This window comes from Phyllobates terribilis, unplaced genomic scaffold (genome assembly GCF_046119375.1).
Source record: "Phyllobates terribilis strain yellow unplaced genomic scaffold, ASM4611937v1 Scaffold_1__5_contigs__length_1240528914, whole genome shotgun sequence".
Taxonomy (NCBI): Eukaryota; Metazoa; Chordata; class Amphibia; order Anura; family Dendrobatidae; genus Phyllobates; species Phyllobates terribilis.
In genome coordinates, this window is record NW_027362761.1 from 1,128,821,664 (window position 1) to 1,128,847,882 (window position 26,219).

Sequence of the window (26,219 nt, forward strand, 5' to 3'; positions counted from 1 at the left end):
GTCCAGCAAGAGGCTGTAGCTGGCGGAAGGTTCGCGGTCCTCGTACTCTGGCCTTGAGACGAGGAGCGGGTCAGAGTTAACCAGTGTCTCTACCCGGTCAAAGTCCTGACCTAAGAAGGCCTGGAGGGGAGCAGAGGAGATAGGCTCCACAGGCAAAAGGATCCCAGGGGGATACGGATGGAGCGGAGTCGCCACCTGTATTCTTTATTCTGGCCTAGTCAGAGGGATTCCTGCTGCAAGAGGGGTGACCGGCCCCCAATATCTGACTTTGTTACTTCACGTCTCAGTCAGAAAAGCCCGGAGGCTTAGCGGATCCCAGGAGGATACGGACGGAGCGGAGTCGCCACCTGTATTTCTCTACCTGCATTTATCCAGTGGGACCCGGCCTTACACCTTGCTCTAGCCACGCACAGTCAGGAGAGGACTTAGTGGGAGAATTTACCAAGGAGAGGAACACACACCAGAGGGGTCTCGACAGGTGCTCCTGATCTACCTGGGAAGTGCTGAACCCCCTTCCTGGTGGCCGCAGTATGCCGTGTGAAGCAGAGGGAAGCTTTGTGGCTAAAGTTCATCTAAGTGAGTAAAAACCCTGGATGACTTCACACACCGCCTCAGCCTGTTATTTCCTGCACGGCACTGCACCCACTATTCCTTCGCACACTGCCCTGAGGCCTGCTCCGCCTGTGGGGAGCCGTCCCAACTTAGCTGCCCATAACACCAGCCTCAGTGGACTGTAGCAGCGCTGGTGCCCATCACCAGAAACCACAGGTGGCGTAGTCGAAATACCACTCATCCTAAAAGAAGTCTATTATTTTTAATGAGACAGCCCTGGGCACGGAACGGGTCTAGGCCACGACTGCATCCCCCGCGACCCCTACACTGACCCGGCTCCGAGCATTCCCCCAATTGCTCAGGGAGGTCGTCTTAGATTCCCATATCATGCTTATTTTGTTTTTATCTTACATTTTGTCTGTTTAGTGGGCAGTGTGAACATGCTCCTACACGCTACATGCACATCAACTTATATTCCAGTTCATCTCTTTAGGTTTTTGTTTGTTTTTTTTGCCCTCTATCCAAATAAAGGCTTGTACTCCTTTCTCTTTGAGCTGGACATTACATTTATATAGTTCCCCATGTCTGGGTGTCCATTAGCTGGGTCCCAGTCCTTCTCAGCCTTAGGCTATGTGCATACGAAGCGATTATAATGCGTTTTTGCGGCGTATTTTGGAAAACGCAGCGAAAACGCATTAAAATAGCTTGTAATAGGTCTGCCATTTACTGCAATGCAAATCCGCATGTGCCGTGCACATCATGCGGAAATTTCCACTGCGAATTTGCATTGCAGTGAAATCCGCAGCAAGACCAATTCTAGTGCGATTTTGCTGCGAAATCGCCGCCATTGACTTGCATTGGATCGCATAAGATCCGCATGACTACATGTAGTCATGCTGATCTTATGCGATTAATGCGTGGATGTTACCCGGGTCTGGAGAAGAGGAGACTCTCCTCCAGACCCGGGTACCATGGTACCTGTAAGTAAAAAAATAATTAAAATAAAAAATAATCTTATACTCATCTTCCGATGGCCCCCGCTCTGCTCCCGGCATCGCTGCTGGCTCCGTGGCGGGTGCCGGTAATGTAAAACGACCTGACGCTGACGTTGGCGGTCGCATGACCTTTCACATGACCGTTGACATCATGGAAGGTCCTTTTACGTTACCGGTACCCGCCACGGAGCTAGCAGTGACGCCGGGAGCAGACCGAGTATAAGGTTATTTTTTACATTCTAATTCTTTTTTTTTAACATTATGTTGGTCACAGAATATAAATCCATGCCGGTTGCATGGATTTATATTGTGTGACCAACTTTCAAGCACTTTCCAAGTGATGCTAAAATCGCTTGTAAAAGTGCTTAACAAAAGCATGCGAAATCGCATGCTAAAAACGCTTGTCCCTGGCTGAAAAAACGCATGTACAATCCGCATGTACAATCCGCATGTACAATCCGCATGCGTTTTTTCAGCCAGGGAGATGCAGAAACGCTCAGGAAAAATCCGGAGCATTTCTGCACCGTGGGCACTTAGCCTTTTTCACATTTATGTCACTTGACAAATGGTAGTGTTTTCATACTAGAGGTTAGGACCGTCTGGAATAGGATAACTTAACATGGTGGGATGGCTTTTAAATTTTTTTTTTATCAAAATTATGTTAATGAAGTACTCATTTTCATGCACTATTGCTATTTATTTATTTACTGTATATATTGCAGGAATTTGCTTATTTTGTTTTTATCTTAGGTTTTTAATGGCCAACTCTGCAGTCCATCAATGAAGTACTTCTTTGCTAGCACTTCAGACAAAGCTAAAGGTGTCTCTGCCTGAAGCATTAGAAAGCACAGTTGAAGTCAGTGGCACAACTGGTCCAAACTGATATCACCACACTGCCTTCCAACAAACACAAATTTGGGAAGCAGAAGAACTGTATGCTCCTGAAGACAGAACTTGGGAAAATCCCTTTAATGTATATAAATGTTCACACAAGAGGAAACAACTTGAATTGATGTAGATCTATATCTAGATCTACTGTACAACAAATGCTAGACTTATTCCCCACTGGATTGATAAGCGGCTCCTTTTTCATTCTGGCACAGTGTCTGTGACCACCTCAATACGCCAGAACACGTTTAGTGTTTGTTTGAGTTCTCTCTCATGGGCGCATCTCTTCACAGTATTGCACCCCAAAAGCACATTGCGCCATTGTAGCGCCCCGAGGGTTTGGTTGCTACAGGGGTATTGCACCTCAACCAGAGGTGTGATATTTCACTCCCAGGTAAGGATGGAGTATGGACCAGGGCTCAGTTAGCTGCATACACACACTCACCCCATTTCCGGGGGACAGCTCGACGGTGCTCCCATTTATATATATGCAGGCACAACTGACCATGTCCCTGGCTGGAGTCAGGAGGGGGGAGAGAACCCAGTGATGTAGGAGCAGAAGGGGACGGTTTCTGGAGCATAGGAAGGAGCTCATTGGGTGCTGGTCACCTGAGCTCAGACACAGAGAAGCAGATAAAAGGTGGGGGGCCATCTTAGGAGGGAGTCAGTCAGTTCAGAGAAGTTGTCAGCCAGAGAGAGCTGACAGGGAGCAGAGGCTCTGTAGGAGCTCTGCTCAGAAGGCAGGCCTATAGAAAAGGCTGGAGCCAGAGAGGTGAAGAGGAGAAGGAGAAGGAAGGAAAGAGGAGAGACAGAGGAGTAGAAAGGCTCCAGAAACAAGAAGGCAGAAGGGACCCTAAGAACCCACGAGATATCGGGTGAAGGGTCAGGCAGAATAAGGGTACCGGATTCCCAAGTTGGTGGAGGTAAATCATCCTTCAGCCAAAGACCGGAGGTCGTGATCATCTATTGGTGCGACCCCCCGCCAAACCTGCTAGGAAGGCACCATATAGGATAGCGGGAAACGGGGCCCACGTTTGCTCGCATAGATCCGCGGCAGCTGGACAGAAGTTTGGTCACTGGTGGGGCACGAGAGGCCAGAGAAAGGACAGAAGGGGGTCCTGTGCCATACTCCTGAATTGCCTGGGGGTTGACCGAGCCCCTCACCTGGTGGACGCAGCACGGCTTGGGCAGCAACATGGATAACAACTGTGAGTAAAAATCCTGGACTGCGTCATCGGAGTCTGTGTTATTTATGCTGCGCCTGCACCATCACTCCCAGCATCCTATTACACTGCCCTGAGGCTATACTCTTCCCGTGGGGAGTTGTCCTATCCCTCTGCTGCACACCAACACCAGCCTCAGCAGTCTGCCTTGCAGCGGCGGTCGTCCCTGACCGCAATCCACGGGTGGCGTAGTCGGACATTCATTCAAAACCCTATAAATAGACTGCCGCCATTTGGTCTGACCACCCTGAGCCACGGGATCGGTTTGCCACTACTACCCCCATCATCGCATAGAAGCCCGGTTCCGGGTACCCCACGGCCCAGGGGGCGAGTCACCATCTTGTACACTCCTGTGGCCTATGCACCTCTTCTCAGTCCCTCACATTCAGATATCAGTCTCCTTGTCTTCTCTGTGAAGGATAATTTCTTCCCTCACATGCATCAGCATACAGATTTCCTCAGGTGTGGCTATCTTTTTGCCCTTGTGGGTACCTAGTTTTTGTCCTTCTGGCAAATCCACTATCCATTCACAGGAATAAGGCTCTTTGCTCCTTTCTATGGTGGCAATTCTCACCATCTCTCAGAAAAAGCATTATTCTCCCTTGCTAGTCTCCCTCACATTTGACAAACTATGCCAATGGCAGTACAAACAGGGTCTTCCTGCTTTGCTCCTCTATGGTCCTTACTATTGCCCTTTGATAATGCACTATATTTTATGAGCACTACTCACCCCAGTTTTAAATAGCTATGGCACAGATATTTTTCTGCTGGGCTCCACAGCTCTCCACCCTTATACCAGGCTGTATTATCCCTACTGTCCTTGACCAATGGCATAGCGCCAAGTCTGTCGAAGATATAATATTTGAGTTGATGGATATATAACAATTAGGGATGGGCGAACGTGCTCGGTGATACTCGGATATCACTCAAGTGCCAGGGTGCTCGCATATGCTCGACACTAGGCGAGCATTGGCTGGGGCTCAGATTGAATGCTTGAATCCCCGCCCGCATGTTTGGCGCCCGTTACAGAGCCAAAAAACATGCGGGATTGCCTGACAGTCGCTGTAATGCCGTAACATTTTTAGTAGTGCCATTACTGTGATTGGCTGGCCGCATTACCTTATCAGAAGTAATAAAAGGAGCGGCGCCGTCACGCTTGGCACACTGAAACCATTGCACAGCTCAGCAACAGTTGTGATTGGAGGGAGAGAGTACTTGTCCAGGCCTATGTGTACAGTTCCACAAATCAGAGTCCTCTAGTGGTGATACTGGCGCTGATGCTGAATCATCATATTAACAGTCCTAAGGGCTAATCCTGTGCTTTGCTGTTTGTATCAGATACATTCTGCATTTAGCCTAGGGACAGCAGCAGGAGCAGGAAGAGTGGCTGAATACAGCCTATAGGCAGGGCTTACGGCTTTGAAGTCCATTGTTAAATATATAGATGCTGCAGGTGACCACATTCTTTTTTTGGGGGGTTGTAAGATGGCCGCCAGACAGGTCCTTGAGGGGAGATATGTATCATCGAGGTTGGTAGCTTCGGTGTGGTAAGCCCTGGAAAAGCATGCTCTATCACTTAAAGTGCTCAGAGAGTTACTAGGGTGTATCAGGGCTGGGTTTTACAAGCAGTCAAAGAGATGGGTGGGAGTGGCTGCACACATATTCCCACCCTGAGGGCATGGTTTGGCAGATAAAATGGATACCAAGTGTCTGTGACTGGAGGTGTGGAGACTGACCTGAGCGGGTGAACCCGCAATACTAAGTGGACTATTTATGGTTTATGAAGTTCTAATAAACCTGCCTGGACATTTTAATGAAACTGTTTTCCTACAGGTTGAAAAAATGGACTATATTGTCATCCATACAGTTTAACGTGCTTAGTGTTACATTGCGGTGGTAAATAAAACTTCAAAAAAAACTTTCAAAATTATTTTCTGAATTGAATTAGTCATCTATACAGTTTAACGGGCTTTGTGTGAAATTACGATGGTTTAAAATTTTTAAAAACTGCTTTGCCTGCTCCAGGTGACCAAATTTTTTTTACCAAAAATATTTAGATTAAATTAATCAAGGAAACTTGGTTTCCAGAGATCTAGCTATTACAAAATGTGTAAGGCATGCAGTAAGGGATGGGGAAGTGGAAGTGCTGCTGATGGTGCACGCAGACAGCGAGGACGTGGGGCAAGTGCGACTGCGCCTGTTGCTGGAGCACAAGCAACACCTTCATCCATGACACGTAGCATCCTGTCCCACTTTGCATTGAGGCATGGTACACCACTTCTGAAGCCAGACCAGTGCAAACAAGTGGTCGGTTGGATAGCAGATAATGCTTCCAGCATGCTTGACATCATCACCCAGTCTTCCATACAGTTGAGTCTCACCACATAAGAGTCTGGATCACTTAATCCTTACCATGATCCTCATTCCTCCCACAATGTCGAGTCCCAGTAATCTCACACTAGGACACTTTGAGGAGCTCTTTACAATATGTAATTTCTTGTTTGTGGCCTCTCACCATGCATGTTCCAAGAGGGATAGGAGGACATTCTGTTTAGTGATGCACAAAACTTAGAGCAGCCATGGTCATAAGAAGATGACAGTAGGGAAAGGCAAATTTTGTCTAAGGAGGTTGATGATGAGGAGACACAGTTGCCGATAAATCAGGTTGTTGCTAAGTCACCAAGTCAGGAAGACGAGTGTGCGGCAGTGGAAGACGAGGTCGTGGATGACAAAGTTACCGACCCAACCTGGGAAGCTGGAAAGCAGAGCGAGGGTGAAGGATCGGCAGGACCGAAACAAGCAGGAAGAGGCATTGGGGTGACCAGAGAGAGAAGGCGGGAAACTGTTCCGCAGAGGACTGACACTGAATTTCTCTGTCAAAGAGTTAGGTTTTCCTCAGTCTGGGACTTTTTTAAACAGAGTTCTGAGACAAAAAAATGGTCATATGCAACCTGTGCCATGCCAAGATCAGCAGGGGCCTGACCACTAAGAGCTTAACCACCAGAATGATCAGGCACGTCATCTAAGCTCCCAACTCTGGGTCCACGATTGGTGCTAGAGGGTGACACCACTGCTTCTTCCCCTGTGCTAGGTGCTTCTCAATCCCCTGTTGCTGACACTGGCGCAGATGCCTCCTGCCCTGCACTTGTCCTTACACATTCTGTGTCACCATCACCAGACACTTCCAAATCCTTGTCCCAGCAAAGCATTTAGCTGTCTCTACACTAGGTCTTAGAACGATAAAGTTCCCAGTCACTCACCCACAGGACCAAACGCTAAATGGCCACATTTCCAGGCTGCTTGCTTTGGAAATGTTGCTGTTTAGGTTTTGGGAGACAGAGGATTTCCGCCGACTCATGGTGGCAGCCGTCCCTCAGTACTCAGTCCCCAGCCGCCACTATTTCTCCCAGTGTGGCGTCCCCACATTTACTTGGATTGTCCACTTAACAACCGACATGTAGAAAGCACTTATGGCCAGGGACATTACACTGGTCCCTGACTGCTCACTGGGTGAACGTTGCGGAGGCCGGGGCCGAGTCCCACCCTGGCATGGCACATATGCTACTGACACCGAGGATTGCTGCCCAAACTTCTATAAGGGTTTCCTCCACCTCGTACACCAGTTCCTGCACCCCTTCCTGCTCCTCCTCATCCTCCATCTCCGATGTGCTATCTCAGAGCCTGTCTGTCATCCACATCAGCCGGAAGCTAAAAGCTCTGCAACAGTACCTCAGTGAAACTGTAGCGCCCCGAGGGTTTGACCGCTACAGGGGTATTGCACCTCTGCCAGAGGTGTGATATTCCATTCGCGGGTAAGGATGGAGTATGGACCAGGGCTCAGTTAGCTGCATGCATCACACACACCCCATTTCCGGGGGACAGCTCAACGGTGCTTCCATTTATACAGTAATGCAGGCACGACAGACCATGTCCCTGGCTGGAGTGGGGAGGGGGGAGGAAAATCCAGTGATGTAGGAGCAGAAGGGGACGGTTTCTGAGCATAGGTAGGAGCTCATTGGTTGCTGGTCACCTGAGCTCACACACTGGGGGAAGGTATATAAGGTGGGCACCATCTTAGTTCAATGTCTGTCTGGTCTAGTCAGTTCAGTCAGTGAGAGGAGAAGACAGGGAGCGGAAGCTCTGTAGGAGCTCTGCTCAAAGGCAGGCCTAGAGAAAAGGCCGGAGCCTGGGAGGAGAAGGAGAAGTAGGCCTGGAGAAGAGGCCGAGGGAAGGAGGAGAAGAAGGAACAGGAAAGGAGAAGGAGTGACAGAGAAACAGAAGGGCTCAGAAACAAGAAGGCAGAAGGGACCCTAAGGACCCAGGAAATTACGGGTGACGGGTCAGGCAAGAAAAGGGTACCAGATCCCAAGTTGGTGGAGGCAAATAATCCTCAGCCAAGTGATCATCACTTGGTGCGACCCCCTGCTAAACCTTGCTAGGAAGGCACCATATAGGATAGCGGGAAATGGGGCCCACGTTTGCCCGCATAGATCCGCAGCAGCTGGACAAAAGCTTGGTCACTGGTGGGGCACGAGCCAGAGAAAGGATAGAAGGGAGTCCTGTGCCATACTCCTGAATTGCCTGGGGGTTGACCGAGCCCTTCACCTGGTGGACGCAGCACGGCTTGGGCAGTCACTACCTGTACAGAAGTGGCTTGGAGTATACGAACTGTGAGTAAAAGACCCTGGACTGCAACACGTTGTCTTTGTGCTTCTTACTTCGCCAGCACTAACGGTACTGGGACTCCCTGCACCATCACTCCCACCATCTACTACACTGCCCTGGGGTTACACTCTTCCTGTGGGGAGTTATACGATCTCAGCTGCACACACCATCAGCCTCAGGGGACTGCCTTGCAGCGGCGGTTCATAATAGCCGCAATCCACAGGTGGCGTAGTCGGACATTGCAAAGCACATAATAGACTACCACTGGTCTGACCACCCTGAGCCACGGGACCGGGTCGCCACTACTACCCCCATCAGCACCGTACACTAGAAGGCCCGGTTCCGAGTACCCGACGGCCCAGGGGGGCGAGTCAAAACTGCAACAGGCTCTGCTGAAGCTAATTTGTCTAGGAGACAAACTTCACACTGCCGCAGAGTTATTGAAAGGAATAACAGATTAGACAGATCTGTGGCTCTTGCCGCTGAACTTGCAACCTGTCGTGGTTGTGTGTGATAATAGCCATAACCTGGTGGCGACTGTGAAGCTTGGCAAGGTTAAACACGTACCATGCTTGGCCCACATGCTCAACTTGGTATTTCAGCCGCATCAGCACCCATTTCTGCAAGTCTGATACAGATGCCGCCGCTCTGGCAATGCTGAAGCAGCACATGCAAGCTCACCGACTGGTGTGTGACATCCCCACATGCTGGCCCTGATGACTGGGTCTTTTGACATGGAGGGAAAAGTTTTTAAAGATGGTCAAACAATACTTGGCCGACCAATCCTGCGTATTCCCCAATTACTCTGCGACCTTCAGCTATTGGATCTCAAAGCTGGACACCTGGCATGAGCTGTCCCTCTATGCCTTGGAGGTGTTGTGCTGACCTGCCTCTGGCGTCTTGTCTGAGCGGATTTTTAGTGCTGTCAGTAGGGTCATAACAGAAAGGCACTTTCGCCTGTCTACAGAAAATGCTGACAAGCTCACTCTGATAAAAATGAAGAAAGCCTGGATTAGTCCCAACTTTTTCACACCAAAAGATAACAGCAGCACATAAAGTATTTTTAATCTTCAGTACTTGAATAAGGCCACCCAGTTGTTGCCTTCAAGGGTCTATGTATGACTGGATGACCCTCCTTATAATTTTTTCCTGGCTTTGCACTTTGTGCAGAGCCTTTATAAGTGTACCACAACTACCCTTTGTTCACAATATTTGGATGAGTTACTACAGTTGGTGCCTTCAAGGATGTATAGATGACACCGCTTTTGATTTTTGGCAGGCTGTGCACTTAGTGCATAGCATTTATGAGTCTAGGAGTACCACTACATGACAATTTGAACAGAATGTGTATGAGGCCCTCCTTTATGTCCAATACAGGGTGTATATGAGTCCCTCTTCCATCAACTTTGTGGCAGTTCTTCCATTTTTTTTATAAAAATTAAATTTTGGTTTACTTAAATTATTATTATTTTTTAAAAATCCTTTTGAAATTATGCCTTCTATACAAATCATTATACAGGAAAAATGTTTCTTAACATTTTTTTTCCTGTAAACTCCAATTTCTCAATGAGTTTGAATGTTTTATTGTCAGTTCTTAAAGTGGAGTAAAAGTGTGACACCATTGTTCTCAGCAGGGGTATGCGAGTCAGAAATGCTTCCAGGGGTCTTCCCCATGCTGTTCTCCTTCCATTAAGCACCTTTCCCATCCATTTCAACTTTTTCACTACCCCCTAGACCTCCTTGCCTGAAAAATGCTCGGATTTCCCATAGACCATCATTATACACGTTACTCGAAATGTGCATTCGAGGATTAGGAACCATTTGGTTCAAGTAATGAGCATCCCAGCATTTTAGTGCTCACTCAACCCTAATAATAACATATATACAACCATGTGGGACCTCTGCAGCAACAGTCAACAGTAACCCATGGTAACACGGAAGGATAGCCGTTGATTGACGAGTAGCACAAATCCTCAATTTGTGTCTCAGGGTGACAAACTAACTGTAATAGTATTTATAATAATATTAATTTCCATAGTGACAACATATTTCTCAGCACTTTACAAATCAGAGGTAACATGTACAGACCGTATCAGACATTACATATGGTGATGAGCGAGCATGCTCACTACTGCTCGGTGCTCGCCCGAGCATCTCACTGCTCGAGATGCTCAGCGCTCACCGAGTATTTCCGGGGTTGCTCGGCGGGAGCTTCGGTCTCCTCCTTGCATGTTTGCCGCTCTTTACAGAGCCAGTTAACATGCAGGGATTGCCTGCCACTCACTTTAATACTGCAGCCATGTAGGTTGTGGCATTACAGTGATTGGCTGGCTGCACAGCGTCATCAGGTCTATATCAGACCTGGCGCCGCCATGTTCGTCACAGTCACTCCGGAATCAGACAGTGTAGGAAGAGATGCTGCTGAGCTAGGGAGAGATTTGCTTGTTTCTAGTTAGTGTAGGTATACCAGACTATATTAGAGACACATATCCATCTCAACAAATAGTCATTCGGAGGACTAATCCATCTGCAGAGATATTAGGCAGGCAGTGTATATAGGCAGGCAGGGTATATAGCAGACTGCAGTGCATATAGCACAAGAGGCTCCATTCCAGTTTTGTCTGCTGCTGCTGTTAGATATTTCTAGACATAGGCCCAGGTCTCAGGGGCCAGGAATTATTTTTTTTGTATCTTAATCCTCATTATTTGCTTAAAAAGCAATCCAGAGAACACAGTTTTTCTGTGCCATTTGCTTGTTGGCACTGCAGAATACAGCCAGGTCCTTTCCATATTACAGCGCTAAAAATCCAGCTATTTAAAACTGTGGTTTGTCCATCACATGGATCACATATAATTGTGCTGAAAATACTGCCATTTCTGGCATCAATTAAAAATGTATTTCAGTGTGTCAGTGCAGCAATTGACACCAGTTTGCTGTTCAAAATAGTTACCTACAGGCCAGGTATTTAAAACTGTGTTTTCTCCGTCACACAGATCACATATACGTTTTCAGAAAATACTGCCATTTCTGGTCTCCTTTAAAATTTTGTTTCAGTGTGTCAGTGAAGCAATTCACATCAGTTTGCTGTTCAAAATAGTTACCTAAATAGTTATATTTAAAACTGTGGTTTGTCTGTCACACAGATCACATACAAGTTCGCTCCAAATTCAGTCATTTGTAGTGAGCGTGGAAGATACTGTCCTCCTTTTAAAATGGGCAAGGCACGTGGCAAGGGATGGGGAACTGGACGTGATGGTGATGGTGCATGCAGTGGCCGAGATAATGCTTCCAGTCACTAAGCCACCACCACCACCACCTTGTCTTCCACACGGTCAAGTCTCAGTAGCTGTGAGTCTGGACCGCATATTTCTCACCCTGAACCTTCTTCCTCCCACCATGCCAAGTGCCCAGAGACAACTAATCCCACACTTGGACACTCCAAAGAGCTGTTCACTTTTCCATTTATAGATTCGGGCCTCTCGCCTGGTCCACTTGAAGCAGGGCAAGAGGAGATCGCATGTAGCGATCCCCAAATATTTGAGCAGCCAAGGTCACATGAAGGTGACGGTGGGAAATTGTCTCAAGAGGTGGACGATGATGAGACATAATTGCCAGAAAGTCAGGAGGAGGACCAGAGGGCGCAAGTGGAAGGCGAGGTGGTGGATGATATAGTAGCTGACCCAACCTGGCAGGAGGACATGCAGAGCGAGGAGAGCAGCACACAGGGAGAGGGAGGCAGAGCACCCCAACAGGCAGCAAGAAGCAATGTGGTGGCCGCAGACAGAAGGCAGGCAACCGTTCCGCGTAACACCAACATGAAGGAAGTTGCCAGTACAACTGTTAGGTCTTCCCGAGTCTGGTTGTTTTTTAAAGACTCTGCCGATAACCCCAGAAAGGCAATTTTCACCACCTGCCAGGCCAGTATTAGCAGGGGTGGCAAAACTAGCAGCCTGCCACCACCAGCATGATCAGGCACATGGCAGCAAAGCAACCGATTTTGTGGGCCGAGCTCCAGGGTCCAGGAACAGTGTCTGCCGGTGGCACCACTGCTTCTTCCGCTGTTGCGCATGCAAGCTAATCCCCTGTCCATGGTGCATGTGAAGATGCCTCCTGCCCTGCACCTGTCATTGCACACTCTCAAGTAGCAGCATCAGGAAGCACATCTACATCCTTGTCCCAGCGCAGCGATCAGTTGTCCATACCCCAGTCCTTGGAACGCAAGCACAAATACGCAGCCAACGTCCCACAGGCCACAGTACAAATTCCCACATTTCGGAACTGCTTGCACTAGAAATGTTGCCTTTTAGGCTCGTGGAGACAGAAGCATTCCGCAACCTGATGGTGGCGGCCGTTCCTCGGTACTCGGTTCCCAGCCGCCACTATTTCTCCCGGTGTGCCGTCCCCACATTACACAAGCACGTGTCCCAAAACATTAGCCGTGCCCTCAACAACACAGTTACCGGGAAAGTCCACCTAACCACAGTCATGTGAACAAGTGCTTGTGGGCAGGGATGGTAGATCACGCTGACAGCACACTGGGTTAACATAGTGGAAGCCGGGACCCAGTCGGACCTTGGGACGGAACACATCCTCCCGACGCCAAGGATCGCAGGCCCTAGGTCAATCAGGGTTGCCCCCACAGTCAACAGCTCCTGCACCTCATCCTCCTCAGCCTCCTCCTCTTTAGCCTCCATCTCCAAAATGACCACATCAGTCACAAACTGGAAGCACTGCAGCACTGCCTCGGCCAAGCGGCAACAGGCTGTGTTGAAGCTAATATACTTAGGTGACAAACCGCACAATGCTGAAGAGTTGTGGACAGCTCTGAAAGAGCAGACTGATCTGTGGCTCACACCACTGAACCTACAGCCAGGCATGGTCGTGTGTGACAATGGCCGGAACCTGGTGGCGGCTCTGAGGCGAGGCGAGCTCACACACGTACCATGCCTGGCCCATGTGCTTAACCTCATGGTTCAGCGATTTCTTAAATCCTACCCGGAGCTGCCGGATCTGCTTGCTAAAGTATGCCGCCTGTGTGCCCATTCTAGAAAGTCATCTACAGCTTCCGCCGCCCTTGCCATGTTTCAGCAGCATTTGCAGCTTCTGGCTCACAGACTGGTGTGTGATGTCCCCATGCATTGGAACTCTATACTGCAGATGTTGGGAAGTATTTGTAAGCAGAAGAGGGCAGTTGTTGAGTACCAGCATCCTCCAAAACTTTGAGGACTCCTCCAAGATGGTGAGCGGCGATGATGCCATAATTAGCGTCACCATCCCACTTCGCTGTCTCCTGAAACGCTCTTTGCTCACAATCAAAGAGGATGCATTGCAGGCGGCGCACGATGAGATGGAGCAAGGAACCACACAGGGTGATTACACACAGCCCAGCCTCATCTCATCCCAACGTGGATTGGGTGACAATGAGGAAGAGGAGGAGGAGGAGGAAGCACAGGAGCTAGTTTCATGCACTATAGACGGTACTACCTGCACAACTGTCATACCGTCTGTTCAGCGTGGATGGCCTGAGGACAGAGAGGAGGAGGAGGAAAGCATGGTCACTCGTCCTCTTGGAGAGGACTCGGTAGTCTTGCCTGTTAGTAGTCATGCACGCATGGTTGTGTTTATGCTACGCTGCCTTTCCCATGACCCTCGCGTTCTCAAAATTTTGGGTGACAGTCATTACTGGTTGTTGATACTTCTAGACCCACGCTACAAGGAGAACTTTATATCTCTTATTCCTGAGGTGGACAGGTCTACAAAAATGGGGCAGTACCAGAAGGCCCTTGTTGCTGAACTATTAAAAAAAACATCTGAAAATGCTGGCGGCAGAGGTCATAGTTCGTTGGACAACCAAGGAGTACAGGCGAGAGAGACACAACTCCAATCCAGCAGAGGCAGGGGAACGCTGTCAAAGTTCTGGGAGAATTTTCTCAGCTTCTCCCATCGCATAAGCCCTGAGGCACGGGGTACTCTCACACAGAGTACGAAGTTTGGGAAGATACTGAGGGGGTATCTTGCCGACCATACCAACGTTGTCCATGATTCCTCTGTGCCTTATAATTATTGGGTATCCAAGGTTGATACATGGAGTGAACTGGCTCTCTTGGAGGTCCTGGCCTGCCCTGCCGCCAGCGTTTTATCAGAGTAGGTTTTTAGTGCCGCTGGTGGAATTATAACTGATAAGCGCATCCGCCTGTCAACTGAAAATGCTGACAGGCTGACTCTTATAAAAATCAACAAGGGCTGGATTGGGCCAGACTTCTCAACACCACCGAATGATAGCAGCGTAACATAATCTCAAATCCAGTGTCTTTTTTTGGGAGGTGTACTCCCATGCACCTTTTCACACCCACACATGGGTATATGCTTCCTGATTTTGGCTATTTGCTCTAGTCCTCCTCCTTATCCTCATCCTCATCCTCCACCACCATATCACCAGGGTGACAATGGTCCGTGATGCAACACCCACATAATTTTTTTAAAGGGTGTTCATGATGCCCGTAAAAAATTTTTTTTATACAGTATGTTCATGTATACCCCCCAGAGGTAAATGTTTGTCAGCCCATACACTTAGTGCATGGGCATTACAAGTATTGGAGACCTGCTCCTTTCTAATGGGGACATTTTTTCATGAGGCCCTCTAAGTCTCTTCCAAGGGGAATTGGAGTGCCTCCCAATTTTTGGCAGCGCTTGCATTCACTGCATAGGCCAACACTCTGGGAGACCCACTTCCTAATAATGGGAACATTTTTTCATGAGACCCTCTACGTCTCTTCCAAGGGGCATTGGAGTGCTTACCAATTTTTGCCAACCCTTGCATTCACTGCATAGTCCAATACTATGGGAGACCCTCTCCTTTCTAATGGGAATTTTTCGTTACTGTGGCCCTGCTCCATGTGTCTTTAAATTCTTAGTGGGATACCCTATAACACTGCATACCCTATAACTGTATAGCAGACCCTCTCCTTTCTAATGGGAACATGTCGTACTCGTTACTGTGGCACTGCTCTATGTGTCTTTAATTTGTTAATGGGGTTTTTCCTAAATTTGGCCAGCCGTTGGACTCACTGCATACCCTATAACTGTATAGCACACCCGCTCCTTTCTATTGGAAACATGTCGTACTCGTTACTGTGGCAGGGCCTCTATGTTTTTCCCAATTTTGGCAGCCCTTGCAGTCACAGCATGGGCATTACCACTATAGGAGACCCGCTCCTTTACGATGGGAACATTTTTTTTACTGAGACCCTCCTCTATTTCTTTTCAAAGGGGTGCTGGGTTTGTAGGGCGGCGTAGTTCACACCGTGCAGTAACTGAGGCTGTGACCCAAGCAAGTCCAACAAAAGCAGCTTTTATTCAGCAAAACTTACAGGTAAACAGAAAGTCCTCCGGTTCACCTGGTTAACACAAGTCCATAACAACGATTGCCGGTGTCAACGGCAGCGCCGTGCCGCTCAGAGCTTGACAGGCGCAGAGCCTTCCCAGGCATGTGTTCAGCTACTCACCGGCCCGCCGAGCTTTCCTGCTATGCTCCTAGCAGGTCCCAACAATGAACAACACTAATCCTTAATGCAGGGTTTTTAAAGGACCTGTGGCAAGGGCCACTGGAAAAACCCGGGTTGGAGGGAGGAGGCCGCCCCACTGCCTTCCTGTAGCCTCCCCCAAGAAATGAAGGCCCTGCCAGGTTTTACTTAATCTGGCTTAGCCAGATAGCCTGACCAGGTCAATGCTCACCTTCATTCCTGCATTGCAGCCGCAGCTGTGTCTGTGACTGCAATGCACTCGAATGGATTTAATAGGTCTTTGTACACATTCTGGGGGATATATAACGTTACTCGTATATGATCCCAGTCACTGCCTCACAGGTTGCGTCCGAATTTTTGGCAGCCCTTGCAGTCACTGCATACGCAATAATAGTATAGGAGACCTTCTCCTTTATAAAGGGAAAATTTTTTGTAGACCCTCCTCTATGTCTCTTCAAAGGGGTATTGGGTTGCGTCCAAATTTTTGGCAGCCCTTGCAGTCACTGAATACACAATAACAGTATAGGAGACCCACTCGTTAATAATGGGAACAACAAAGCATAGCCGGCTGATGGATCTCTAGCAATAGCGAAGGCCGAATGCTGGCCTTTTAAGAATAGTAAGGGTCGTCTGATGGCCCTATAAAATAGGCTTTGTGACTTTCAGAATCCCTCCATCATAAATGAAACAGGATGTGTCTGATGATGTGTCACCACATTGCCAGTTTAAAATGTTAAAATGACATTTCCCGGTGAATGCATTTGTCTTAAAAAATAACGAAAAAAAAACAAAACAATAGGATCTTTCTTTAGTATAAAAACAGAGTCGCCAATGTAACCTCAATGTAATCACATTGTTCAGCTCCTGCACCTCCTCCTCCATCTCCGAAATGACCACATCAGTCACAAGCTGAAAGCACTGCTGCACAGCCTTGGTCAAGCGGTAACAGGCTGTGCTGAAGATAACATGCTTAGGTGACAAACCGCCCATCGCTGCAGAGTTGTTGAAATCTGTAACACAGCAGGCTCTCACCGCTGAACATACAGCCAGGCATGGTCGTGTGTGACAATGGGAGGAACCTGGTGACGGAGAAATGACAGCCGGAGTAGATACGGTTTCCCTCTATGCCAGTCCTTTCACCGAGCTAAAGAATATGGCTGTGGTGAAATACAACTCCCACTGAGAAGCTGTTTCAGATTGGAAAACATTGGACCCACCAGAGGATTTGATTCTGAGGTCTCACCTTTCTCCCCCGCTCAAGAGCCCCATTGCAGCTGCAAAGATAGCGCTATCATGAACTCTCCAGATGTAGAAGCCAGGGCACACCAGAGGATTCTCTGGTGGGACCGTCCAACCCTGCCGAGAAGCAGTCCTGGCTAAGAAAAGTGTGTGGGAAGGTTCCTGGACACTCTATGGCTGCTTTATTACTGAGGTGGAAACCCACACAAACACACAAAATCCTTGCATATGTTGTCCTTGCTGGGATTTGAACCCAGGATCCCAGTGCTGCAAGGCTTCAGTGCTAACCACTGATCAATTTTGCTGCCGTTCACCCTCTGATATCTAATAGGCTGGAGAAACTTGCACCTACTGCCACTCTATCTTCAGCTCCTTTGTGAGAAACTAATGAAATTACTATATATAAATATGTGACTTCAGAATGACCTTCACTTATTGAATAACTTTTTTTTTTACAGAATCTGATGTCAGAATTTATGAACTAGAAGTAAAATATCAATATTATTTGAATAAATGCAAACAGGATTCAATACCCGCCGAAATGCAGATTATTGGAACACTGCTGAAAGAGTTGAAAAAAAGCAAAATTTCAGTTGCCGTTTTATCACAAAATGGTTTGTATTTTCATTTCTCTTAAGTTCCCTTTAATCGTCAAGTTGTATGACTGACAGCTTCCCTAGACCTCCCAAACCGCCAACAAGTATTTTTTGCTAACTTTATACCCTTTTTTTAACAAGCCCTTTTTATTGTCTTATTGATTACTACATATGCCAAAAAATGATTTATAACTGCATTGGTGATATGCTAATTAGTGGGCGACTAATCATCCCACTAATAATGTTATTATACACCTTTGGGTGTGCGTAACATGATTTGCAAGAGCTGAGTCACAGGCAGTACTTTGAAAATTTCTGTCTTCCTGACAATGTTCAGTGGTGATGCAGGATTCAGCTAGCCGTTACCACTGGCCCTGCAAATCTGGTGGCTTGCTTGGTCTCCACGGGCATGCACAGAGCGCGATGAAGTCAGGGTGCGTACCTCTGACTTGCATCATGGCATGTGGTTGTACATAACCAGATGCCATGATGTAAACACATTGGTTCTACTCTAGGAGTATCCTTTAGACACAGTGTATATTTGCTGCAAATTTATTGTTGAAAGATGAATGGAATTGATTTTCAGTCACCGAAATTTCTACAGCAAAATTGACATGGGAATTTATCCAAAGGCTACCTTCACACATCTATGAGACCTGTGTGCTGTTTATTTATTTTTTTCTGCAAATTAACTAGAACTCTATTGCCACCCAAGTAGCAATCCTAAGGCAATGTGCCCACGATGCAGAAATGCTCCGGATTTTTTCCTGAGCGTTTCTGCATCTCCCTGGCAGAAAAAAATGCATGCGGATTGTACATGCGGATTGTACATGCGGATTGTACATGCGGATTGTACATGCGTTTTTCCTGGCAGGGACAAGCGGATGTGAAGCGTTCTTCACATGCATTTCCACATGCGGGTTGTCAAGCTCTTTCCAAGCGATTTTAGCATCACAGGAAAGTGCTTGACAACTTGGTCACACTATATAAATCCATGCAACCGGCATGGATTTATATAGTGTGACCGAAAGAATGTTTAAAACTAAAAAAATAAATCTATACTTAACTTCGCTACGTCCTGGCTGCCGGCAGCTCGTGGCACACTGCACTGAAGGACCTGCCGTCACATGACGTCAGCGCAGGTCCTCCAGTCCATCGCGATCTGCCGGCAAGGGAGGACGAGCGCAGTGGGGGCCGTCAGAAGGTAAGTATAATGTATATTTTTTATTTTATTCTTTTTTTTACAGTTTTCTATGGTACCCGGGTCCGGAGATGAGTCTCCTCTTCTCCAGACCTGGGTACCATCCGCACATTGAACGCATGTATTCCGCATGTGCTTATCTAGTGAAGCGGAATCCATGCGTTCTAATGCAAGTCAATGGCGGCGAAAACGTAGCGCTTCTGCAAAATAATTGTTAGTGCTGCGTTTTTTTCCACAATTATAATCCACAGCGTAAATTTCCGCAGCATGTGCACAGCACATGCGGATTATCATTGGGGACCATGGCAGGCCTTCTACCAAGCGTTTTTTAAGCGTTTCTGCAGTGTTTTTGCCGCTGCGGAAACGCTTAAAAAGCGCATCGTGGGCACACAGCCTAAAAGTCAATATTGACACTTTAGCTAGCCTTATCACATGACTTAGGATAAAAGCCAAGACTAGAAACTCAATTTGCAGACTCTGTGTTTTTTTTTTTTTTTTAAACCATTCAGGTTAGTTATAAACAACTCAATATAAGCTCATCAACTTAAACATCATTGTTTCAAACTCTCATCATCATGGTTCATATTTATTCTAGTATAACAAACCAAAGGTATGCACAGAAAAGACATCCTAAATTCTCTAGAAAAAAAAAGACCCTTTAGCTAAACAACAATAAAACTCACTGATATTTGATCAGGAGCTGCCATTTTTTAAACTTCCAATCGCCCTCTGCATCAGAACCACCACCGTCTTTGCTGTCTAATTTTTAAATAAAGAATAACGATCAGACTGACACACTTATTCACAGATAGATGTTTTTCTTTGAAAAGTCCTAAATTCCTCACATACCACAAACTCTGCATCACACATGCCATAATTAACCATAATACTCTATTTTTCACATGACGCACCAATTGCAAACACTGCAACACACCAATCAATACAACTCATACCCACTAACTCTTGATACAAACCACCTACACTCATAAACACACTGTACGCATAATCACAGTCCCACATAGTATACCACACAGTTTCACATCCACCATATCCTTCTCTCGTACACACATCCGTTCTGGTCAGACCTTTTCTCTTCTGAACCTGTCTCACAGGCAAAATATTGTGCAAGGACATCCATACAATATCCCTTTGTCTTTTAGACACCCCATGTGTTAACAAACTCTTTCATGCAACCGAAACTTCATTCCCTCTCAGACCCACAATCCACCTCATTCTTACATATTATTTTCATCACATTCTTAGCCATTCTAAAATCATTCATCAACACACTCAATCAAACTTTTCAATCACTTCATACCAGACCAGCAATTGAAAGCAACAGGCACTCTAGCATCCCTCTTCCTCCAACATAAACCATGCAACATCCAACCGGCTGAATAACTTGTCATATACGCTCCCTTATTCTCTTTATTCAACAACATAACTACAGTTTTGATATACTGAAGCCACAGAAAAATCTCAATGTTTGGAAAGGCCATGCCACCATGGTGACATGCCTTGAAAAGAGTTTCTCTCTTAAGTTTCTCAATTGTACTGCTACAGAAAGAAGCAAAAACTAACTTCTCCATTCTTTCGACTTTCCCATAAGACGGTGGAAAAACTGTTGCAACAAAAAGCAAAATTGGAAGAATCACCACTTTTATGATCAAAATCTTACCACTCAGGGTCAAGTCTCTCAGGCGCCAAAAATGTAACTTATGTTCACGTTTACGTTCACAAATTTTTTAGGAAATCCCATTCTCTCCAGAACTTTAAACAAAAACACATGCGAGACCCTATCAAACGCTTTCTCAAAATCAATTGCAAGAACCATACACTTTTGTTTCCTCCCCATGCAGTCTCCAATCAAGTGCCTTAACACTAAGTTATCACTCATACTCCTTCCAGGCACAGCACACACTTGCTCCTCACCCACAACGCTACCAATCACTTAACGCATACGATTTGCCAATAATGGCTGTAGATTTTGTAATGTGAATTCAACAACGTTAGGGTATGTGCACACGTTCAGGAATTGAAGCAGAAATTTCCTGAGCGTTTTTGCCTCTCCCTGGTAGATAAAAACACATGCAGATTTACATGCGTTTTTGACGCATTTTTACATGTGTTTTTTAAGCGTTTTGAGCATCAATGAATGATTTTTGGAGCTAAATAAAGTTAGTGGGACATTGCTTTAGCCCTTGGATTACCATAAGAACTGGGGTGAGAATATTGGTTTATTTAAATGATTAAAGAATGGGTCTGTTGTATTTCAAATAAAGTGTTTACACTGTGTCTGTGTGTTTCTTTACTTTGTTTGGTCATGAAAAGGTCTGATTGACAACTTGACATCACCAGACAAAAGAGCTGCTTGTCAGCTAGTCCCATTCACCCAATCTTCATTAGCATTTCTATTCAAGTAATTTATGCGACTGCTGTGAGCTGTTTTTTTAGCCTGGGAAGGTGCCACTAAGCAAACATTTCCCTGGTCATTAAATAACATCTCACAGCTGGTTCGTTAGCTGCTATGTCCCCCAATCAGCACTCAGCAGCGCTTTGGACACAACATATTTATGTTGTGTCCCAAACACTGTGTTCTAATGTTGCACTTTTGTTGTCGGTACATATGAATCCAACGCATATAATGACACTTCAATCAGTCAAAATCTGCAGCGGAGACTAGCGTGTCCACTACAGAAATTGACATGCTGCGAGTGAGTTTGGGTACGTGGCCATGGTCAGGAGCCGTTGCAGATTTAACGCTGCATTTTTATACAGCGTCAAACCCACAGCATCCAGATGTTATGTTATAATGGATGGGATCTCTAGAAATCCCATGTCCACTATGCGTGCGTCAGAGGCTGCGAGTCACCCACGGACACTGACATACAGTGCGTCTTTCAGGACCGCAGCATGTCAAGATTTGCGTCCAAAGCGTTGCTACGTCTGAATTATGGTCACAAAGTCTAAACTTTAAAAAAAAAATGTCACGGGCTCCCGCATCATTTTTATAACCAGCAGAGGGAAAGCCGTCCACTGGGGCTGATATTAGTAGCCGCGGAAGGGGCCATTAGCCAACAATGTTCCATGGCTATTAATATCAGCCCACAGCTGTTTTTTTAGCCTTTACTAGCTAGGTTACAGGGGGACCCCAGAAAAAAATTGACGTGGGGTTCCCCTATAAAATATAGCCAGCAAAGGCTAAACTAGACAGCTGTGGGCTGATATGAATAGCCATGGAAGGGGCCATGAATACTAGCCTCCTCCACGGCTATTAATATCACCCCTCAGCAGTCCCAGAAATGGCGCATCCATAAGATGCGCCAAATCTGGCGCTTAGCCTCGCTCTTCCACACTGCCCTGTAGCGGTGGCAAGGGGTAATGGGGTTGAAGTTCACGCCAGCCTTGTATTGGTGGCTGACGTGAAGCCCAGGTTAGTAATGGAGGGCATCATAGACGCTCCCATTACTAACCGTGTAGTAAAGTGGTCGGCGCTTTTTCAATAAAAGACACGGCCAGAATAAATTATTTTAATGAAATAAAACACACACGGTTCTACAATTTTTTATACTACACGCCTCCGCGAAGCCCTTGATCGCCTGAAAAAAAAACAAAAAAAACAAACAACAATATTCTTCACCTGTCTGCCGTCAACGACGTGGTCCACGATCACGACTTTCCCACGATGATCCGGATCATTTCTACAGCTGTGACATCAGCAATCACTGATGTCACAGCTGTAGAATACAGCATTGTATACTGACAGGGCTGTAAAATCACCCCCTGTCAGTATACAGTGCTGCAGGAGGTCACTGGGGTTCATCAGCTGAAGATCAGCTGATGAGCCCCGGTGAGCTAGAGACCATGGGAACATTTTTGTAAATGTCCCCACGGTCAGCATCAGCTGATCGGTTCATGAGACCAATCAGCTGATTACCGGCTTCAGCAATCAGCTGATGGTCAAGTGACCATCAGCTGATTGCTTTCGGCACTGATCACCTGATGGTCACGCGACCATCAGCTGATCAGTGACATGACCGATCACCTGATGGTCGCGTGACCATCAGGTGATCATTGACGTCACAGCAGGTCCTGGAAGTACACTGAGGGGCACGAGCCCACGTCCTGCAGTGTACAGAGAGACGCCGAAGAGGAAGCATTGCCGAGGAGGACACCTGGGGCCGCCGGACAGGTGAGTATGAAAGTTTTTTTTTTTTTTTTTACTTTTTTATTCTTTTTTTTTACTGGCGCTGGCACGCGGGTTGGGAGGAGCAGGTTGCTGCTTCTCCCATCCATGCTGCTCTCGCTGTTATCAGCCAGAGCAGCGGTTGGATGAGAGGAGTAGCAGCCTCCGCTCCCTACCTGGGTGCCAGCCACGGTACAATTCTGGCGTGATTTTGCGCCTATCGATTTACATTGAAACGCAGCAAATCTGTATGTATAGATATTATACATGCGGGTTTGCTGCGATTCAATGCAAGTCAATGGGCACGATTTCGCAATGAAATCGCGCCTGAATTAGTTGTGCTGTGGTTTGTGCTGCATTGATAATCCGCAGCGGAAATTTCCGCATCATGTGCACAGCACATGCGTATTATCATTGCTATACATGGCAGACCTATTACCAAGCGGTTTTAATGCGTTTCCGCAGTGGAAAAACCGCCACGGAAACGCATAAAAACCACATCGTGTCAACTCAGCCTTATCCGGTGTCTTATTCTTTTTAGCACTCTTCATCATGTTTTCCTCTTCATCCATAATCACTAGAGATGAGCGTTGTTCTACTCGAACTGTTCGCCAATCTCAAATTCGAGCTGTTTTGGGCGGTGTTCGAGCCGTTCGGCGAACACGAACAATTTGAGAAAAATTCGGCTGTTCGAGGTTATGTTCGATAACTGTTCGTGCACCAAAATCATAACTGGATTTTTTCTCAGTAATGATGAAAATTAATGTTAATACGCAGTTTGAGTGTACAGCGGGGTGGGGGGAGGGGCAGGGGATGGATCTCTGCAGGAACAATGAAGATCTCCATTTTTTTTTCTCTTTCCCGCATTTGCAGTGGGGAGGTGCAATCTGTCAGCCTATCAGCAGCGCACACACGGAGCGAAGTGCTTTTTTTCACACAAGCAAGGGCATGTGTCATTGGCAGTGTATGTCACATGTCCTTGCCCTATAAGACCAAGCCATTTTCCCCGTCGCCACCATTTTCTCACTGCTGCAGCTGCGTGTTAGACGGCACCGCTGTTGCTGTGTGCGCTATACCTTGTTAATTTCAAGCCAATTTTCGCACAAATATACAGATAGCTTGGGAGTAGGGAATAGTTGTGATTGCAGTCCTTTTAAGGACTAGGTTACAGCATTTCCTACGACTTTTATCAGGGAGGTCTGTGCTCTTAAATAGATAGGTTGTGGGAGTAAAGACTAATTGTAATTGGAGTCCTTTTCAGGACTAGGTTACATCAGTTCCTATCAGTTTTTGCCAGGCAGGTCTGTGCCAGTGCTGTGCAAGTTTTTTTCACAGCATTTGGCTGAATCTAGCAAAGCTAATCCTTTTTGGCCTATTGCAGAGTGTGTTAGTCAGTGGAGTAGCCTATCTGTGTTGCAAGATATACCACCTGTGTATAGAATACCAATTTTTTTACTGCACCTAGTGAAGTAAAATCTTTTGGGCATAGCATCATTCTATTAGTCCATCTATACTGACCTCCATCAGGTTGCAAACTGAATCTAATTTTTTTCTGCATCTAGCTCTGAAAAAATATTGGGCTTCTAGCTGTGTGTGGGTCTTGTTCTATTAATCCATCTATACTGACCTCCATCAGGTTGCAAACTGAATATATTTTTTTCTGCATCTACCTCTGAAAAAATATTGGGCTTCTAGCTGTGTGTGGGTCTTGTTCTATTAATCCATCTATACTGACCTCCATCAGGTTGCAAACTGAATATATTTTTTTCTGCATCTAGCTCTGAAAAAATATTGGGCTTCTAGCTGTGTGTGGGTCTTGTTCTATTAATCCATCTATACTGACCTCCATCAGATTGCAAACTGAATATAATTTTTTTCTGCATCTAGCTCTGAAAAAAATATTTGGCCTTCTAGCAGTGTGTGGGACTTGTTCTATTAGTCCACCTATACTGACCTCCATCAGGTTGCAAACTGAATATATTTTTTTCTGCATCTAGCTCTGAAAAAATATTGGGCTTCTAGCTGTGTGTGGGACTTGTTGTATTAGTCCATCTATACTGACCTCCATCAGGTTGCAAACTGAATATATTTTATTCTGCATCTACCTCTGAAAAAATATTGGGCTTCTAGCTGTGTGTGGGTCTTGTTCTATTAATCCATCTATACTGACCTCCATCAGGTTGCAAACTGAATATAATTTTTTTCTGCATCTAGCTCTGAAAAAATATTGGGCTTCTAGCTGTGTGTGGGACTTGTTGTATTAGTCCATCTATACTGACCTCCATCAGGTTGCAAACTGAATATATTTTTTTCTGCATCTACCTCTGAAAAAATATTGGGCTTCTAGCTGTGTGTGGGTCTTGTTCTATTAATCCATCTATACTGACCTCCATCAGGTTGCAAACTGAATATAATTTTTTTCTGCATCTAGCTCTGAAAAAATATTTGGCCTTCTAGCAGTGTGTGGGACTTGTTCTATTAGTCCACCTATACTGACCTCCATCAGGTTGCAAACTGAATATATTTTTTCTGCATCTAGCTCTGAAAAAATATTGGGCTTCTAGCTGTGTGTGGGTCTTGTTCTATTAATCCATCTATACTGACCTCCATCAGGTTGCAAACTGAATATATTTTTTTCTGCATCTAGCTCTGAAAAAATATTTGGCCTTCTAGCAGTGTGTGGGACTTGTTCTATTAGTCTACCTATACTGACCTCCATCAGGTTGCAAACTGAATATATTTTTTTCTGCATCTACCTCTGAAAAAATATTGGACTTCTAGCTGTGTGTGGGACTTGTTGTATTAGTCCATCTATACTGACCTCCATCAGGTTGCAAACTGAATATATTTTTTTCTGAATCTACCTCTGAAAAAATATTGGGCTTCTAGCTGTGTGTGGGTCTTGTTCTATTAATCCATCTATACTGACCTCCATCAGGTTGCAAACTGAATATAATTTTTTTCTGCATCTAGCTCTGAAAAAATATTTGGCCTTCTAGCAGTGTGTGGGACTTGTTCTATTAGTCCACCTATACTGACCTCCATCAGGTTGCAAACTGAATATATTTTTTTCTGCATCTAGCTCTGAAAAAATATTGGGCTTCTAGCTGTGTGTGGGTCTTGTTCTATTAATCCATCTATACTGACCTC

The 26,219-nt window shown here is 46.2% G+C and overlaps 1 protein-coding gene across 4 annotated transcripts in view; it reads left to right on the forward strand.

The window, feature by feature from the left end:
• Window positions 1-26,219, forward strand: part of LOC141161763 (uncharacterized) — a 647,860-nt gene that overhangs the window by 209,902 nt on the left and 411,739 nt on the right. For 3 of the 4 annotated variants that reach the window (XM_073647070.1, XM_073647060.1, XM_073647080.1), the window contains one exon: window positions 17,545-17,700. The exons of the other annotated variant lie outside the window; for it this stretch is intronic. In XM_073647070.1, coding sequence (XP_073503171.1) covers window positions 17,545-17,700 — 156 coding nt within the window. The remainder of the gene's footprint in view (window positions 1-17,544; window positions 17,701-26,219) is intronic. 4 annotated transcript variants of the gene reach the window in all.